Raw genomic sequence first — 18,915 nt, forward strand, 5'->3', positions numbered from 1 at the left:
CTTTCTGAATTAAATGCCACGTCACTTGGGACAGATAGCATGCAATAATGTGTCTGAAGGAGTGGCAGAGAATTCTAGTTACAACTCCCTGTTTCCATCAGCATCCTCACTCAAAGGTCACTGTGCAACAGGGGATGAAGAGCTCCTAACATACAGAAGCTTCCAACAAGCTCTTACACTTCCAGCAAAGAAGCGGTGTTTAAAACCAGCAAGCTTGTGACTGGGCTGCTGGACTGGCGTGTCTCATGAGGGATGGCTGAGAGCCTGAGGTGCTTTAAATGCTGTGCAGAAGGGTTTCTGGCGTGAATCGTTCAGGCTGGCTGCCCTCCTAAAATGTTTTCCCCTGGCAGGAGTGAGGAAGGGAATTCACGCTGCTGAACTGTGGGCACCAAACGGTGGGGGGAGACTGGGCTTTCACTGCGTGGGGAATGGAAGCGTGTCCTGAGTCGATTGCCGGAGAGGGGAAACGGGCATTGAATCTGCATAAACCAACTCTAAATATTCTGATTTCTAGAACATCAGTTGTTGGTGATTGCCTGCTTTGGCTCCTCTCTTAGCAGTGGTGCCGTTCAGTGCTGCGTGAAGGAACTGCACGTACGGTTTCAGGACGGGCATCGCTGCTGCACGTTACTCCTGTGCCCTGATTGCTTGGGAGAACGCGCGCACCCTTTGATGCCAACACCCCCCCAGCAAAACAAGCATTTTCTTCACCCAGGCGGCCCCTGCACAGTCCCCTGCCGTCACTGCTGGGGGCGGAGGGAGAAGCGCAGCCTGCTGTGACCGCAGGCTAGGAGCATTCTCCTGCCGCAGCGCAGGCTGCTGGTGCTGGGAAGCAACCCAGTCCGGTGGGAGCAGTCTGCTGGAGGTGCTGGTGGAGATGCAGTGGGCTTTTTGTTTGGTTGTGGGGTGTTTGGTTTTTTGGTTTTTTTTTTTCTTCCCCAGATGTTAGACACAGACATTTTTTTTCCCATCTTTAACATTTCTCTTTTAGAAGGGTGCCTTTCCTGACCCTGAAAATAAGCAAACCTCCCAAAAGGCAGCTGTAACGGCTTCCTGTGTACCACAGCAATTCCTGAAGCTGCTGCCTCCTTAGGTTCCTGAGTTGATTTGTCTCTTCGCGTCAGTTTAGGATGCGCTGAGGGAAACCCGTGTGTGTGGTCTGTTTCCACTAGAAAATAGGCTCCAGCTGCTCGGGACAGTGCTTATCCCCTGCTGCCGTACAATAGCTCCTGAGGCCTGCCTGCTGACAAACACCTAGCCTTAAGGAAAAAGGTTTGCAGCTAGAATGATTTTTCTCTTTATGGTGCCACCCTTCCAAGAAAGAATTCTTGTTGGGTGGCATTGGTGTTATAACGTTAAAATATATCAGTGTTCAGGTTGATGCGGGGGTGTGTGTGCAGCATCTGCCTCTCTGTCTAGCTTAGTCTGCTGTCTGCTACCAATTCCTGCATCCCCCCCAGTCAGGAGGCAACCTGGCATTTCACTCGGTTGAACCGTGTGTTGCTCTGTTAGTTTCTCCTGAGGTTTTTCTTCTTGATGGACTGTTGCTGTGACAAATTCTGTACGGGAGCCTTTACTGAAAGGGGAGCGTCCATGTGTCTGCTTTGTCCGTGGGATCATCTCGGTGCATGGTCTGTTGTTCTATATATCGTATAGACACATGCAGCTCTTCCATGTGTTAAGCCAAGACTGGTGCTTGGCTAAAAGGCTGGCAACGCAGGACTGGCAACACATTTGGTAGATGGTGCCTGGCAGAGATGAAACTGGAGAGAGAGGATGGACCGGGCTCCTCCTCCATAACAGCTAGGAAGGTGTGTTGAGCAAAGGGAAGGAGTTATTAGCCATTATTTTGTTGGTACAATAAGTTCTGTTGCATTTTTCAAAAACCTTGCAATTCAAGCGTAGCAATTTGGGGGTCAACAGTGCTGGACTGATGCTAAGGGTTCCTGGCTTTTTTAAAATTTGAATATCTGATAAGGCAATGATGTTTCTGGACTACAACAAGGAGAATAAAGTCTCCTTCTAGGTAAGGTGAAGAGCAATTGCATGAATTCCTTTTCTTTTCATAACTTCCATTTCCTACTTGCAAGTCAAGTGTGAGCAGGTACGTGCCCTTAAATTGCAGTGTCTTGACAGGGCTGCTCTAACTATACTTAAAACACTATTGCCAACTTCGGTGACAGTTTTTAATCATGGAGTTAAGCAGTTTGAATTCTAGTTCCTGAACTCACCATTTTTGTTTTCCTTCCCCTCCGTCACGGACTCTGTCCTCTAGAAGGTGTTTATCGAGATGCTCATTTAATCGTAGGCATTCAATATGTTGAATTTTAGGGAAAACGCAGTGTGTTTGGGTTTTCTTGCGTGGGGTGGCTTTTTTGGTGGTGGTCATTTTGGGTGTTTGGTGGGGTTTTTTTTGTTGGTTGGTGTTTGTTTGTTTGGCTTTTTTTTTCAGCTTTGTAGAGATGGCCATTATGCTGTGGAGCTTTCTTAGGCTTAAACACGATTTTTCCTCTGGGGCTGGGGGGGTTGTGTGTGCATACACCAATTTCCTCCCTTACCCTTGCAAGGGAGCTTAGAAAACACACTTCAGAAAATATTGTAGAACAGTTACCAGGGTGCTTCTTGTTTGTCCCTCTCCTCAGGATGCATGGAAGTTGCCTTAAGTTGCGAAGGAGCTTAGACTTGGTGTTGGTCTGTGGCTTCCGTAAAGCCACCCCACAATAGGTACTCTATTGCCTGGGACTAATTCACTCAAAGTTGTGTGCTGGAGTAAAAACTTACCGCTCAGAACTGAGGTGTGTCAAGAAGCTTTGAGAGATGGCATGGTACTTGAAGCGTCTGGGGACTGGAGTTGTCACCAGCCCTGCTGGAAGAGTTTGTACGTACTCCTGACTCAAGGGGAATGAACTCCTCCAGTCCAGCTGGCCAACTGCTGGTCATGTGAATTTCTAGCGTGCACCCAAAGCGAGTAATGTGAAGTGCCATTTGACAGGAATGTATGTCTATTAACAGTAGTTGTTGCCTTATGTCTTCCAGCAGTGTGTTTCTATATGGCTAAATAGAGAAGCGCTTTCTACTTTTCTAGAGAAGTGCTTTCTGCTTCACTGATTTACTATCAGGTGTTGGGGTTGAATGTGGATGTAGTAACTGCAAGAACCTGTGCTCCTTTATCTTCTCCCAAATCCCAGCATCTCTTTTTCCCCACTTTGAGGCATTCCACTGATGGGAAACAGCTCTCAGGTCCTCGTCTATTTATGGATTTTGCTGTAAACAAAGCTTCTAATGAGGAAAGAGGTGAAGTCTTGTCATAGCTTTGGGATAGAGTGTAAGAAATGGTGTAGCCTCAGTGTAGGCCGCAAAGTAGCCGCTTTGATCTGTGTGTGAGGGTGCTGTATACGAGCAAGATCTTCATCTTCCCTTCTTTCCGGGGTTTGCCTCTGCCCTAGGCATACCGCTGTAATGTTAATGCGGCAAAGTGAAGGCTCCTGAGGTGGAAATGGTCAAATGAAGTTCTTGCCATACGAGTACAGGGAGCTAGAGCCACCTGCGGGGATGCGGGAGTCTGAACTGCCACAGGGTGGAGGTTTGAGGTGGGTTGCGTGATCCTGGCAGCGACAGATCGGTTACTGGCTTTGGTGATGAAAAGCACTGGTTTAGGGTGGTGCTGACGCAGTGATGCTAGGTGTGGTAAGTCGTTTGAACAGAGGTGGTGTCGCTGTGGAGGAAAACAGTACAGAAAAGTCCTTGTTAATCTAAAGCCGGTGGGAGTGTGATCTGCCTGGCCTGTGGTGTTCGTGAGGAGCCCATCTCCTGGAACACAGATGAAGTGGGGTCTTTCAGTGGGATACAGTCATTGCGTGGTTACTGTTGCTTTCTTCTGTGGAATCTTGCTAGATTACTATTTTCTCCCTCCAGTCTTCAGACCTAAAAATTTGTCAAATCCTTCTCCCTTTTAGAGATGCCTGGAGAGGGTGTGACTTGTTCCCTCTTCCTAGCAGCACAGCAAATAGTAGTCTAGAAAGCTTGTACTGGCAGAGGGTGGCCGTTCTTTTCAGCATCACAAAGAACATCTTCTTGGAGTTTCATGGCTTTAGGATTTGAATGTTGCAGGTCCCAGCATTAACCTTGCCCAGATCTTCAGAGAGGGTCTGAAATATCTTCTGTTGGTGATGACAGTCCTAGGAGGCTGGTACGCTGAGCTTCACTGAAGAATTTAAAGTTGTGACCAAAATTTGTTTAGCTCTTTCTGGATAAGCATGCAGGCTGAGGTTTCCAATGTGGAGCCTGAAGCTTAAAATCCTGTTTTAAAAAAAAAATATTAATAAAAATGAGGGTACTTTGTCTCTTTGTTCAGCCCCTGAGTAGAAAGCTTGTGAGGTTTGCCTGGGACACAAACTGGCAATGAGCTGACCTTGGCAGCTATCTCCGTCCATCTTCAGATGATTTCCTCCAGTTCCAGGGCCCATCTTGCCTACTGGATATTGCATGCATAAAATGTAAATAAAGAATAAATAGGGATGTGGCACATAATATATAACTGGATATTGCATTTGATGTTGCATAAAACATTACAACTAAACCTCTCAGAGCTTCAGCTTCAGTTGTAGAGAGGCCAGGATCTTCAACAGCTGGAAACCTCGTTCCCTAGTGCGGAGAAAGCTGGGGTTTCTCTGGGCTGCAGGGGGAAATGGTGGAGAGGGCAGCACCTCACGTGCTGCTCTGGTGGAGAAGGGTTGGGTAGATGGTAGTCCAGTAGGAACTGCCGAGTGATGCAGCGAGAATGTGTGGGATTATAGGCTTGTGAGGGTTGTTTCTTCCCATTTACAAATTACTTAACGCTTCTGCATAGTTACCTTCCTTCTCCTTCCTCTTTTGGTAAGTAAATGCTTCACTGATGGTGCCTTTTGGGGTGAAGCTGAGTGTGGCTCTTCACAACCTTAATGCGTCTCTTCGCCGGGCCGCACAAGAACCGAGGCAAAGGCTAAGGGGTTGGTAAGGAAACTCGTGGTAGAGTTGGGCTTCCTGCCCTTCACCCATCTTTCTTCTGTTGGTTTCACCCTCCTGCAAGCCTGAGATGACTTTTGAGGAAGACCTGGCTGTGCTCCTCCCTGCTGGAGGAACTTGGCAAAGGGTGCCAAGCTTTTGGATTCAAATTTTTGCGTTGGAAAGCTTAACTTTGCACACAAAAAAGAAGTCAGGAAAATGTTACCCCAAGGAAACGTTTCAATTTTGTCAAGTAAATCAGATTTTAAATACCAGTTGTGTAAAGTGCTTGTTTCAAGTTTACATTTCTCTCTGTATGAAAAACTACTGTGTCAGTTTTTTGTTGAAAATGCTAACTTTTTGCTGTGACACTTCAAAAACGGCATCTTCCTGGACACGTTTGGCAAAAGGTTTTTATATCTGAAACGTGCGTCATTTCAATTTGCAGTGAAAGCAGGTGTCAATCTCTAATCTTACGTAGGAAAAAAAAAAAAAAATCCCACTTTTTGTTTTAAAGCCTTGCTGAGATCCAGGGAACCACAAACTGTGTCCCAAATCATAGAACTGTCTATGTTGGAAGGGACCTTTCAGATCATCAATGTATTTCTTTGAACAAAAATCTCCGTAGAGAGAGGGGGAAATTGTAGTGGGGTTGGGTTTTTTTTCCTTAAAACATGACAAGGGAGAGGAACAGAGAAGGAAACGGATACAAAAAGTCTTATTCCCATCCTCGTAGTCTGTGAGTATGGTGCCCATGTGTTCATGAGAGCCCAAAACACCCGTAGTGCCATGCCCGAATTTGTGGTTGGCGTGTCTGCGTGCAAAATGCCTTTTCCGATGGTGCTCTGGGCAGTCTCACGAGCATCCAGGAGGGAGGGGACTGAGGAACAGTTTACCTTGAAGCAGGATTGTTCCCCTCCCTATGTGTTAGACTTGGCTGGAAAAAGAGGGAGGAGAAAAACACAAGGTTAGGACGTGAGCCCGAAGGGAAACGCAGCGCAGGTCCTGTTTTTCCTGTTCTTTCTTACAGTTTCAGTTGTCTTGGGAGAATGAAAGGGTTTTTCCTTCTCATGGTGCAGTTGCTGGTAAATGGCCACGGAGGGTGTTGTCTTTTGCAAGGGATCTGCAAAAGCTTTACCGCCTGCTCCCTCCCCCAACGAAAGCCAGCCCCCGAAACCAGACTTTCCGTAGCCTGGTGACGTGAAAAGAGGACACAGGAAGTGGAATGGGGAGAGATTCCTTTATTATTATTAGAAATAGAAAAAACAGTGTCCCTAGCCCTCTTTCCAGGGAGAAGCGGCAGTGTTTCCCAGACGTCCACCAGTAGGTCTTGCCTTTATCACAAAACGTGCTACCTTCCATCTTTCAAGGCCGCTTTCCTTGAAACGCGATGCAAAGTGTTGACGGAAATGAAGCCAGCGGACTAAAACTTTGTAGCAGCAGGATCGTTTGGGTGTCGCGGTTTTGCATCCCTGAGCGTTGGAGGGCGAGCGATGCTGGGGGTCCGCATCCCGGGTGCTCGTTCTTATTCCTCACCCCGCGCGTGCACCAGCCCTTGGGGCTGCCAGCACCTCTTCTGACGGAGGCTGCAACGCCCCCCGAGGTATAAACAGCATCTCTGTGCGCACGTGATGCCATGTTACTCAGCGAGCCCCGTGTGCCCGGACTGCGTCAGGCGTGCCACGCGTGCACGGGTCTGTCCTGCAGCGCCAACTGGGGGGGCCCAGGTGTCCTGAAGCTGCTGGCCAGGCTCTGCCTGCCCTGCCTTGAACCCACCCATGTATTTCCACCCAGGAAATCCTGGACAGAAATAGGAGCGTCGTTGCTTTCTGAATGCAAATGATGGCACTTACACTAGTGCTTTGGGCACTGCTCTACGGCTGATGTGAATTTCTAGTGCAGGAGAGAAAAGATGAAAACCCCTCCAAGCTTGGTGGGTTTGGGTTTTTGGTGTGTGGTTTTTCGTTTGTTTTTTTAAGGTGTGCTGCATCTTTTGTATTAAAGATAAATTCATGTTTTTCTCTTGTCTAGCTATCTTTGCAGACTTGTCACTGCACCTTGTAAGTCCAAAATTGTCTCTGTAGAAATGGGGGAATATGGTGAGTTCTGAATAACTAAAAAAACACCCCAAACTGTTAAATCTCAGCCTACATTCAAGTGCAATGAATTGTAAATGCTTCCAATTCTCTAATGACATAGATTCCTTGTTCCTGGTAACTGGCTGTCTCTACTTTCAGCCTTGAAAAGAGCCCAAAACGGAAAATCAGACTCTTGTGTTTAAAACCTGGAAGTCTGCACACGCTCAGTCCACAGTTTAAGCTGGGGCTGCTCAGACTTGGCTTTACGCATCTCACCAAAAATGATCAATTAAGCAGCTTGTAACCCCGGGAACTCCTGTTTGAAATGTGCACTTCTGGACAGGGGAGGGGAAATAAAAGGAGTATATCAAAAAAGCCTTTCAAGCTGAAGTGTCAGTTTTTCTCCATTTGAAAACCAACCCAGGTCCGGGTGCAGCAACTGGCTCTTGTGAAATTCTGTCCTGAGCGCTGCAGCATTTCAAGGAATTGATGGCGTTAAAAGGAAAAAAAGGGGGTGGGGGGGAAGTTGAATGGCAGTTTAATTTTTTCAAACCGGCCTCCTGAACTTATTGAAGAGCTTCTGTTCCTCGTAGCTTCTGTAGTAGAGGGGGAGCGGGTCCCGGGGGAGGTGGGGATGGCAGGGCAGGGCAGGCAGGGGCAGGGTGCGGGGCGGGTGGCTGGGCAGGGCGGCCATGGGTGGTGTGCCCGGCTGTAACATCAGCGGCGGCAGGACCTGTGCGTCGGGGTGCCAGCTCTGCAGGGGCAGCTTTGGCAGGTTTTCGGGGCTCCTGGTAAAGGCAAGAAGGAGAAGAGATAGTAAGAGGGGGCTGCAGCGCTGATGGGAGGCCGAAGCCCACCCAGGTGATGCTAAAGCAGGGTGAAGGGGAGGCCTGGTCCTCTGTCTCACCTCCCCCTTGAAATAGCGGGTGCAAGGGTTTCATTGCTGTCAGGTGCTGGGGGGGGGTAGCGTGTAAGGGGATGAGGCAGGGGATCGAGTGCCCAAGCGACGTGGGCTTTTACATCTGGCTGCTCCTGCCTCCGGATGGGCTGGGAGAGGCTCCTGCCCCTGTGTTGAGGGGCTGGGGGGGGGCAGCGCCAGCATGAGGGGGCTGAGCCCTACCTTTGGAAAGCCAGATTATTGCATCCTGCAAGTGCCCCCGGGAACACGGAGCTGGAGAGAGCCGAGAGGTGGTAATCGCGCCGGTGGTAGTGTTTCAGTCTCCCAAAAGCATTCCTGCCCCTCTCGGGGGTGGCGGGGTTGCGTTTTCGTCCTCCTCTGATTTTCCTCCCGTGCTGCCGCCTGCGAGGTGGAGAGAGAAGGCTATGCAGGGGTTTTCTTTGTGCTTTGTGGGCTGCCTGTTTTCATTTACGCACCCAACCCCACCCCGTGGAAAGATCTGACAGGTTTGTATCTTAAACCAAATGGTTGTCACCCCATGGTTGTGACACCCTCCCGCCGCTCCCAGAGGAAAGCACCGCAATTTTTCCTGCCCTGCAGAAAAGGGGTGCTGGTGGGGCTGGGCCAGCGAGGCATCAGCCAGCCCTGGGAAGAGCGGGCGAGGTAGAGTTGGTGGCTCCTCAGAGGCTGAGGTGTCATCTCTTGCAGGGTTTTTTTTTTTTTTTTCTTCACTCCTTGTCCTTGTGGACTTCCGTTAAAAAGGAATTAGGCTCTGGGTTAAAGCCGCATCCTAGGTAGGCTCCTGCGTGGTCCCTGTTGCCGCAGTCTCTTGTCTGGGATATTAAAGAGGTCCTACTGGACCGTATGCTGGGAAAACAGGGAAGCGCTGCTGCAGTGATGCTGCTCTGGTCCTGGCTGGTGGTACCAGCCCCGCTCCTCACCGTGGCTTCTCCCCTACTCCTTAAACACCACCCCCCCACACACCCCAAAACCCCGCTTTTTTCACCCCCACCTCCATCCTCCGTACTCACCCCCCCCGGCTCCTCCTCGCCCTGTCCCGCCACCAGCAGACGGCGAAGGAGACGGAGAGCGCCAGGATAACGGCTCCGCTCAGCAGCGAGGCGGCCACCGCAGCGCGGGAGGCGGTGGCCGAGGGCTGCGGGGCGACTGCGGGGACAGAAAGGCGGGGGGGGGCCATGAGCCGGGAGCGGGACCGGGGAGGCGGGGGTGGGGGGGGGACCGCAACGCCCGCGAACGCGGGCGTTGCGGTCCCCCCCCCACCCCCCGCCTCCCCGGTCCCGCTCCCCACGGGTAACCTGAAGTTGCGCTTCAAGGTGTCGTTTTAATTAACAACCGTAATAACAAACGTGAGGGATGGCCACGGCTGAATAAATAAGGAAGCGAATGGGGGGGGGGGGGGGCCAAACGAAAACCCAAAACCCCCCAAAAACAACCAAATCGCATCGGAAAGCGTTTTCTTCAGAAAAGGGGTGGAATAGAATCCCACGGGAGAGGAAGGAGAAGGTGCGTCGGGTGCGTCTTGCGTGAAGCGCAAAGGTGGCGTGAGCGGAGGCCTGAGTGAGAAGTAAAGACATAACGGGAACTTGTTGGTTTTGGGGTTTTGGTGTGTTGGGTTTTTTTGGGATAGTTGTTTCTTTTTTTTTTTTTTTTTTTTGGCCTAGACGTGTACTTTTGCTTAACTGTTCCTTGGGGAAAACAGTTGAAAACGGGGGGGGGGGATTAAAAAGGCAAAGAGTTGAAAAGGGAAATAAAAAAAAAAAAAAAAAGGAAAAAAGCTAAAAAGGGAAAAAAAAGGGGGAAGCTAAAACGGGAAAAAAAAAGGGGGAAGTTAAAAAGGAAAAAAGGGGGGAAAGTGAAGAAGGAAAAAAGGAAAAAAATTAAAAAGGAAAAAAGAGGGGGAAAAGTTAAAAAGGAAAAAAGTTAAAAAGAAAAAAAGGGGGAGAAACTAAAAAGAAAAAAGGGAAAAAAGAAGAAAAAAAGGAAGAAAACTTAAAAGGGGAAAAAGGGGGGGATTAAAAAGGAAAAAAAGAAAAAAAAGAAAAAGTTAAGAAGGGAAAAAGTTAAGAAGGGAAAAAGGGGGGAAGTTAAGAGGAAAAAAGGGATAAAAATTAAAAAGGGAAAAAGGAGAAAAGTTAAAAAGGAGAAAAGTTAAAAAGGAGAAAAGTTAAAAAGGAGAAAAGTTAAAAAGGAGAAAAGGGGGGGAAATTAAAAAGGAAAAAGAATGGGTGAAGTTAAAAAGAAAGAAGGGATAAAAATTAAACAGGGAAAGAAAGGAAAAAGTTAAAGGGAAAAAAGGAAAAAAGTTAAAAAGAGAAAAGAAAAAGTTAAAAAGGAAAAAAAGTAAAAAAGGGGGAAAGTTAAAAAGGGAAAAAAGTTAAAAAGGAAAAACAGGAAACAAAGGAAAAAAGTTAAAAAGGGAAAAAAGGGGGGAAGTTAAAAAGGAAAAAAAGTTCAGTTAAAATGGATTAAGGAAGCCTGAGCATTTGACAGAAAAAATGGGCTTGTGAAATGTAAAAAAAAATAAAATTAAAAATTAATTGGAAACTTTGATGGCCATAATGATAGAATGTGTTGGGTTGGAAGGGACCTTTAAAGATCACCCAGTCCAACCCCCCTTGCAATGAGCAGCGACATCGTCAACTAGATCAGGTTGCGCAGAGCCCCGACCAACCTGACCTTGAATGTTTCCTGGGATGGGGCATCTACCACCTCTCTGGGCAACCTGCTCCAGTGTCTCACCACCCTCAGCATAAAAAATAGTCACTTCCTTCAGAATTTTCATGGATGGGCGTATGGTCCATCCGAGTCTAATCCCTCCCTGCCCTAAGATGGATGTCTGGAAAGAGCAGATGAATTCCATCCTGATCAAACCGTAAAGGGAACCTAAATTATGTTTGCGTTGTAAATGTCTGATGTCAGGGACATGCCTCCCAACCCAAGGCCAAAATAACCTGAAAGAATTCACTAATGTCTGCAAAAATGGTATGTTTATGATTTCAAAGTAACAAAATACACAGATTCAAAACACCCAACCTCATGACACTTGCAAAATAACCAAGTTAAGATTTTTGAAAGTACAGAGGTTTGCTTTTTGTTTCAAAGAGAACAAGTACATGGGGATTTTTTTTTTTTTCTTAAAGCCTCTTTATTTTGGGGAACCCAAGGTGTGATTTAAAGTTTGGAGGGTTTTTTTTTGGTTTACGCCAGTTGTTTCTGCATTAAGTAGCGCACAAACTGCAGCCTCCATTTAGGGCTGAGAAGATAAGGTTTGCTAACCAGCTTTATGAATGTTTTACTACAGGAGCACCTGTAACCTACTGCAACAAAATTTATTGCTTTTGTTTTGCCGTGTTTATTTTTATGAAGGAGAGACAGCCACTGACTGTGTATCATCAGGTTTTATAGCTCTGAATTGAGGCGAATTGCTTTATTTTCGTTTTCATTTTTAAAGGGCGAGCTGCCTGGGATGCTGCTGAGCTGAAGCACCTACAGGGATGTCCTGTGCTTGGGGCACTTTGGTTCCTAATTTGACCTTTGCGAGATGCTACCTTTTAAAAATGGATTTGCTTATCTTGAGCACGTGAAAAAGAAGTGGCAAAAGCGAATGTGGCGGACCTTTTCCATTTCAAACTTTCTTTTTTTTTAGCCAGCTATTGCACCACAGGTTTGCCCATAAACTGTTTCTGAGAGGGCCTCGGGGCTTTACTTCTCAGTGTTCCACATAAGCAATATAATTCACGTGTAAGCTACAGAGTAGTTACAACTTCGGCGGTTTTGCTTGCCACCGCAAAAACATATAACTTTCTGGAGGGCAATCTTTCCTCAAATTATTTTATGCGGGCGCACAATACGCAGCGAGAAAGCTTTTAAAGCCATAAACTTTGTTCCTTGGGCGTTCGGGCATTCGCTCCCCGTGAGCCTGGAGCACAGACAAGGTGAGCGCCCTTTGCCGCTGGAGCTTTTGCAAAAAAGCACGTGCTGGGTGATTATGGAGCTCAGCCTCTTCCCTGCTGGAAAGCTTTTGGCTGTGCCCTGGAGCTGGGTGCCAGGTTTGGACACAACTTGGTGACTTCTGTGCCAGTTACCGGGAGCGAGATGATAAGGCCTGGTTATCTGCTCAGCCAAGGCCAGGTGAATTCACCCTTTTGCCAACCCCCCTCCCCCACCTTATGCAGCTCATGAAATGCCGTTGTGGGGACCCCGCTGAAACATGGCGTTTCGCCTGTGCTGACCACCACCAACTGGGTCAAGCTGGACCTCCGCTGTCCCCTCTCAGGGTGGCTGGGACACCCCACCTCCTCCTCCTGCCCTCACCAGCTTGGCCAGAGCGAGGAACCCTCCATGCAAGGGTGGGCGGCTGCTGACGTCCCTCCCCCCGAGTTAGCAATCGGGTGGCGATCGCCTGCACCCCATCGAGACCCTACAAATGGGCAGAGGGGCTGGGTGGCCCCGGTAGGCTCCTTACCCTGGCAGTGGGGCGGGGGGTGGCTCCAGGACGAAGCGCTCTCCCGGCGGAGGCAGGAGAGCCTCTCGCTGCCCACCAGCTGGTAGCCCTCCTGGCACCAGTACACGAGGACGGAGCCCAAGGAGACGCCCGAGCCTCTGTCCACGTAGTAATAGCCGTAGCGCGGTGGGGAGAGAGCCGTGCATGGCGCTGGGGGAGAAGGGGAGACGTTAGGTGGAGGTGGTGACAAAGCCCCCGCTGGTGATGCTTCTGAAAAGGCTGCCTGGCCCCTGCGTCGCTCCCCCCGGGTCCTGCAAGTCTCTGAATTTATTTTTTTGCGTAATCCTAAAGGAGATACGTAGGGAAGTCCAGTGGCTTTGTCTGGAAAATAAGTCTTCTAGGTGCAAACTCTGCAATGTGAGCAGCTACTGAAGGGCAGAAGGGACTGGAAAGGTACAGGATGGGGACAGCCTCCAGAGAGCAACCTTTAGGAGGGAAAGGAAGAGGATAGGCATTTCTTAATACCCCAGTATTCTGGGAAAGTATTGTTGGCTGGAACTCAAAGCAATAAAAATACTGCTCTCTGCTCTAGAGAGATACTTTTTCCATCCCAGCCTTTATTTTTTTTTCTCCTAATTTCTTACCCGCAACTATTCAGAGCTACTCAGTTATCCTGCTTAGATCATCCTTTCTGCATTGTACCCTTTGCATCTTTAGTGCTGTCCTTGTTCCAGCTTGCTGGTACCTGGTGAGAGCTGGGAGTGAGGCAGGCTCCAAAAGGGATGCCAGCCTGACTGGGTGCATGCAAAAAACCACCCTGGATATACTAACACAAGGCCAAGAAAACGTGGATGAGTAGATTCTTGTGTAACAGGTATCACAGGTACCGCTATCCTGAATTAAAGGAAAATACTCTGATCAACTCTAGTTAAGCCAAGCTTAAAACCTGCAGGCAGAAACGTGCTCCGCCTCACTTAGGGGGAACTTCTGAGGGAAATTCCACGTAAAGCTAATGCGAGAGAAGAGAGGTTTGGTTTGCCTCTCCTTTTGCTGAGGTGATGTAGGCTTCTCCTCCAGAGGGGCTGATGAGAAACAAATCAGGTTGAGTAAGATCAGACTTTCTCCAGGTCCAGCAATGCTGTTAACAGGTAGTGGAGATGTCTATATGAGTAAATTCGGTGGTGCTGGCAGGGCTGCCCAGACGCCTGGGCTGGATCTGTTGAACAGTTAAATTGTCCGGCCCTGGCTAGCACCTTCTCCAACAATTCCTCGCCGTGATTTGGAGATAAGTGGGGCCAGGGACTGTTCCCGATGGGCATTTTGGAAACAGCACGTAGTTCATAAAGGCTTGGGAAGGCGAAGGGTTCAATGGTATGGCATGGGCTGCTCTGCGCTGCTGCCCGCACACGGAGGTGGTCACCCCACGGCAGCCCTCATGCCATGTCCCACTTGCTGGGGAACGGCGCGTGCTCTGCTCTAGGAAGTGGGTTTAAAAAAAAGAAAGAAAAAAAATCACCCTCAGCATTTTGGAGATCATTTGTGCTTTTAAAAAAACTCCCTCCTCATTTCTTCCCAAAGGTCCAAGCTCAGCGCTTGGGGATGGGGAGAGTTCAGTGGGCCAAGGAGCTGGCCCGTTGTGATATGCGTAGAGATTAATATGGAGGAGAACTTTATTCTTAAAGGAAGACGGTCAAGCATTAAATTTCCTTCCTGCGCCCCAGACTTCGCCTCTGATGTGACACATCTCTCCCGGATCACAGCAGCTGCTGTGGCCGTGAGGACCACGCAAAGCCCTGCAGCCCCTACGCGTGCCCTAGGTGGGAGAAGCACCATCGTGCCATCATCAACCCATCCCTGCATGCTTCACCCCACGGGCCTGCATGGTGGGGCCCCCAGCAGCCCCGCAGGGGGAGAGGCGGCCGATCGCTCCCCCGAGTACCTGAGATGTTGCTGTGCGCGTAGGTCCCGTTGGCAGTGTCTATGGGCAGCCCCTTTCTGACGTGTCCTGCCCCAGGCGAGGAGGTCCCGGGCCCAGCAGCATCACTCCGGGCAAAGCTCAGGCAGCTCCAGGGCAGCAGGCAAAGGGCGACCCATTTCCCAAACCTGTGTCCTGTCATGGTTTGGGGAAACACAGCATCGTCGGGTGCCTGGCCGTCCCGAGTGCCTGCCGTTTCCCTTTGCTTCTGAGCAGGAGTCAGCTGGGCTCTTAGGGCATTAAGCCTTGAGCAGCAAAGCTAGCAGCCGCTCTCCCCCTGGGGCTCGCCTCTCCTCCGCCTCGGCACAAACCCCCTGTCCCTGCTCCTTGCACTGCCAGCCCCGCTCTGGCCGCTTGGCTGAGCGTCTCCGAAGCCCCGCAGAGAAACCAGGCGTGGGAAAGGGAGGGAGAAGCAGCAAGTGCCGGGGATCCATCTTTTACAGCTCCCTCCTGCAGGGGCTGGCTGTCACCATCTCTCCGGGTGCTGGAGCTGCACTTCAGGCACCTTCCTCCTCCTCCTCCTCCTCCTCCTCTACCAGCTGAAATCCATGCTTGAGCTCGTTGCTGAGATTCCTGGGCTGCAGACCCTCACATGCTCGTCTCTCCCCTCCCGCCAGAACCCAGGGCTCATTTTCTGTAAACAGCAGGAGTGGGATATGTGCCATGGGAATCAATAGGGTTTTGTAGCAGCAACTCCGCCAGCTTTGCCGCTGCGGGAATGGGAGAGAAGTCTGTTTTCCCTTTTCCTTGGGGTTCCCTCCATGCGGCGTCTCTCTGCCTGTCGCTTCGGGCCCTGATGTTTTATGATGTTTTATAGTTGGAGGGGCTGCAGTAGCTCTCTTCTCCTCCTTTGCTCTTACCTGGCTCCTTGTGCACACCCAGGAAGAGGTGGGGTGTCCTGCGTTGCCCCCGCACTTGAGACAGCGAGGTTTTGGCACAGGCGGTGCCTCTGTGCCGAGGCTTTCCCCAGCAGCCAGTGCACCAGCTGTGCAACCAGGGGTTTCGCGTGGTTTTTTTTTGGATCATCCCCTGCGGTGGCTGTTGTCTTCCCTCCTTGCACCCCCTGGAGGTCTCCTTTGCCCTTCCTGTCCTGCATCCTTGCCTGTCCTGGGGCAACCTGGGACTTGCTGCAGGTGTAAGGGTGGAAGCCCAGGCCACTGTTCACTAATAGCACTGGCACAAATACAGCGGCCTGGGCGGCTGGGTGTGAGGACATTTGCAAGCTCTCACAGCTCGGCAGGGAGATGCCCTGGCTCTGTGGGTCGGTTTTTGTTCCTTTCTCTTTTAGATCTGTGGCCTGTAGCTGCAGCCACTGTGCTTGGCTGGGCATGGCTGCCCAAGCATGATCTGGGGGGCCAAAACGTTGCCTCGGACGTGTGGGCAGCTCCTGTTTGTAAAACCAAACAGCGGTCTTATGGTCTGTGTGTGATTTACTGCAGTGCACAAAGGGGAAATAAAAATGTCAGATGGGCTCAAACCCCTGTCCCATCCCATCCCGTCCCATCCCACCCTGGGGGTCCAGACAAGGTGGTCTATGGCAAGGAGGGGAGCTGCAGGACCAGGCGGTGGCTGGACCTTGCTTGTGGTCCCTCCCCGGCACTGGGACCCCCTCTCACTTGCACCCAAGGCAGCCCAGCAGTGCTGTGGCCCTTCTTGCACTTGCAGAGGGGTATCTTGCCACTTCCATGGGTCTTTGGATCTGGGAACACCTTAATCCCGCTCTGTCTGTCTGTCCGTCTGTCTCTTACACACTCCCTTTTGGTTTTGGCTGTGCTGGTACCTCTCTGGGCATCTCTCCAGGGGATTTACTTTCTTTCTCAGGAAAACCTGTTTCAGCCTCCCATGACTCATAATGATCTTGCTCAAAAACTGCTTTAATTTCTTCTGTTTCCTGGTTAATCCTTCTTAAACTGTGAGCTTTCCTCGGCTTCCCTTGATGAGCAGACCGAGGAGGGGGGGTGAGCACTCCGAGGAGGGGGGGGCAACCTCTCTGTCTCAGTGAATATTGCTGGTTTCTTGGGGTTTGGGGTTTTTTTTGTGTTTGTTTTTTTGTTTTTCCCCCCCCCCCCTTCTGACTGTGGGGATTTTGCTGTTTGTTTGCGCAGTGAAGATGAGCTTTGAGGCAGGCTGGGCAGTGTGAGAGCGTACACTGACAGCAGAGGAGTTGGCCTCGGGGCATGTCCCTGGCTGCAAACACTGTCACCTCCCTGGGGCTGGCAGCTGGGGATGCACCCGGCTGGTCGGACGGGACCAACCCTGACCCTGTGCCTCCACCGAACCTGAGCAACAGTACTGTGTGTGCTTTCTCCTGCTGTGGTTTACAAGCTGGTCCCACCACCGCCGATGGCTGGGAGACAGTGGGAAGAGCCAAGGGCAATGCCCTCTGCCCCCTCCCTGCTGCCAGATGTGTCCCGCTGCTAAACAGCTGGGGGCCGAGCACGTGCCACAACCGTGGCCTCCAGCGCGGGGCCGGCGGCGGTAAATCTTGTCACATGTGCTGGGGAATGAATGGGCTCAGCAAAAGCCCCGGGACACAATAACCATGCTTGAGCTCGTGCTCAAAATGCCCGGTAGATGACATGGATTATTCCTTTGCTAATACTCTTAAGAGCTATTCCAGGGCCCAAGGGAGATAAAGGGGCTTATTATTGCAAAATCAATATCCCGCTGGCGGGGAGATTTCAGTGCTGTTCCCTGCACCCTGCTTTCTGGTGGCGGCTGTCTGCACAGAGCCGGGAGCCGGGCACTGGGCTGTGCAGGCAGGGGCAGGGGATGACTCTGGGCTCAGGTGAGGAGCATGTCCGTGCCCCGGTTTGGCAGGTCCTTTCCTTGTGGGGAAGGCAAGAAGGAAGCGGGAGGTAGCAAGGGAGCTGGTGTGGCCAAGGGGCTGCAGCCCTCCCAGCCCCAGGATCTTGGCTGGGGACTCCCACCTTCCTGGAGGATCACCTGTGGGTCATCTCCTTCAAAGCCTGCTCCTCCACCACAGCAGCCTGCAAGGCAAAGCTCAGCTGATGGCTTTCAAATCTGGCTCAAAAGTGTCTCACACCTGCGCTCAGATCTCCCTGCCGGCTGATGGGCATCCAAGTCAGGGATAAAGCTTTGCTGAACCATGGTGGGATTTCCCCCTACCTTCTCCTGTGCCTCTTTGAACATTTTAAATACCCTCTTTACAAAAGTGCCCCTCTCACACATTCCCACCTGCATGAGTGTGTCCCTGCCCTGGATAATATTCTCCTCCAGCCCCTGCTTTACAGCTTCAAAGCTGGCACCCCAGCTTGGATCAGCTGCTGGGGCTCTCCTGTCTCCTGTCCCATGGCCTCACCAGGCCAGTATGCCCTCGGCCCTGGGGATGGCACATGGCTGCCCTCCACCTTGTCCCATCTCTGTGTCCTGCCTCCCCTCATGTCAGTGTACCTGGACAGAAAAAGCAGCATCTCTCTTCCGGTGGCACAGAGGTGTGCTGGCATCAACACGGCACTGTGACACTTAGGAGATCCCTCCTTTAATCTCCTGTAGGTGCTTTTTCCATCCTGGTGTGGCCCACACCCTCATACCATCCTCCTGATTTTGGCACAGCCCCCATCAGCTCTACAGTTTGCTATTGTGCTGCTTTGACACCAAAGAGCACCAGCCCTGCAGAAGAACAAGCGCTTGTCTTCTTCCTTGTGACACGAGGATGTCTGGAGGAGGGTCCCCGGAGGAGCGCAGGTAGATGAACTGCAAGGGTAACCGGAAAAGGCTACGTGGTGCTTTGCCCGGTGGGGTCTCGATTGCAGCGCACCCCAGGTTTTGGCCCACGCAAGGGCTGGGCATGGTGGGCAGGAGCAGCCCTGCGTGGAGAAGTGCTTGTCCCCTGGGACTGACAAGCTCCCCTGACAGTGGTGGCATCCAGGACCCGCACCCAGGGCAGGGCTGTGGTGTGGCTGGATGAACAGAGACAGGAGGAAAGAAAAAGGCACTGGGAGAGCTGGGCGACTGCAGAGGTCTTGCCAGAAAAGAGCTGGGGAAGCTTATGCATCGCACCCAGCTCGGTGGGCGTTGCTGACTGACGGCAGCTTGCACCATTTCCCTGGGACGCTTGCTTTTGCTTACACGGGGAACTGACGACAGGAATGTAGATGGTGTGCCTCAGTGGTCTTTATATCTGAAGTCCTTTGGATGAGAAAAGGCAACTGAGAGACGCAGGAGGGGGAAAGGCAAGCACACAGGTAATTCTCTGGCTGGGACTCTGCGCTCGGTTTCTTGCTGCGCCATAGAGATCCTGGTGCGAAATCAGGAAGCAATGATCCCTGACTATTTAAGGGAATTTACTTTGGTCATGTTTGTTCTCTTGTTGTGTTTTAATCAGACATTCTCTCGGGCAAATTTTGTCATATATCCCAAGCACGTTGCACAGGGGGAGTTTGTGCTGGTCCCTCCGCACTGTGAAATGGTAAAGTCGAGGGCGAAATTGTCCAGGGTAGTTTGACCAGGGAAAGAGTTCTTGTTTAGAGCTCGCAGAAAAAAGTGGCCTCAT

The 18,915-nt window shown here is 50.8% G+C and overlaps 1 protein-coding gene across 1 annotated transcript; it reads right to left on the minus strand.

The window, feature by feature from the left end:
* Positions 1-6,205: 6,205 nt before the first annotated feature.
* Positions 6,206-14,997, minus strand: LOC141737719 (uncharacterized). Its single transcript, XM_074572666.1, has 5 exons — positions 14,364-14,997; positions 12,446-12,634; positions 8,991-9,126; positions 8,182-8,361; positions 6,206-7,849 (listed from the first exon to the last, which is right to left on the minus strand). Exons 1-5 carry the CDS (start codon positions 14,539-14,541, stop codon positions 7,609-7,611), a joined length of 924 nt encoding a protein of 307 aa, XP_074428767.1. The 5' UTR covers positions 14,542-14,997; the 3' UTR covers positions 6,206-7,608.
* Between the last annotated feature and the right edge of the window lie 3,918 nt (positions 14,998-18,915).

Source organism: Larus michahellis, chromosome 1, assembly GCF_964199755.1.
Source record: "Larus michahellis chromosome 1, bLarMic1.1, whole genome shotgun sequence".
NCBI classification, from domain to species: domain Eukaryota; kingdom Metazoa; phylum Chordata; class Aves; order Charadriiformes; family Laridae; genus Larus; species Larus michahellis.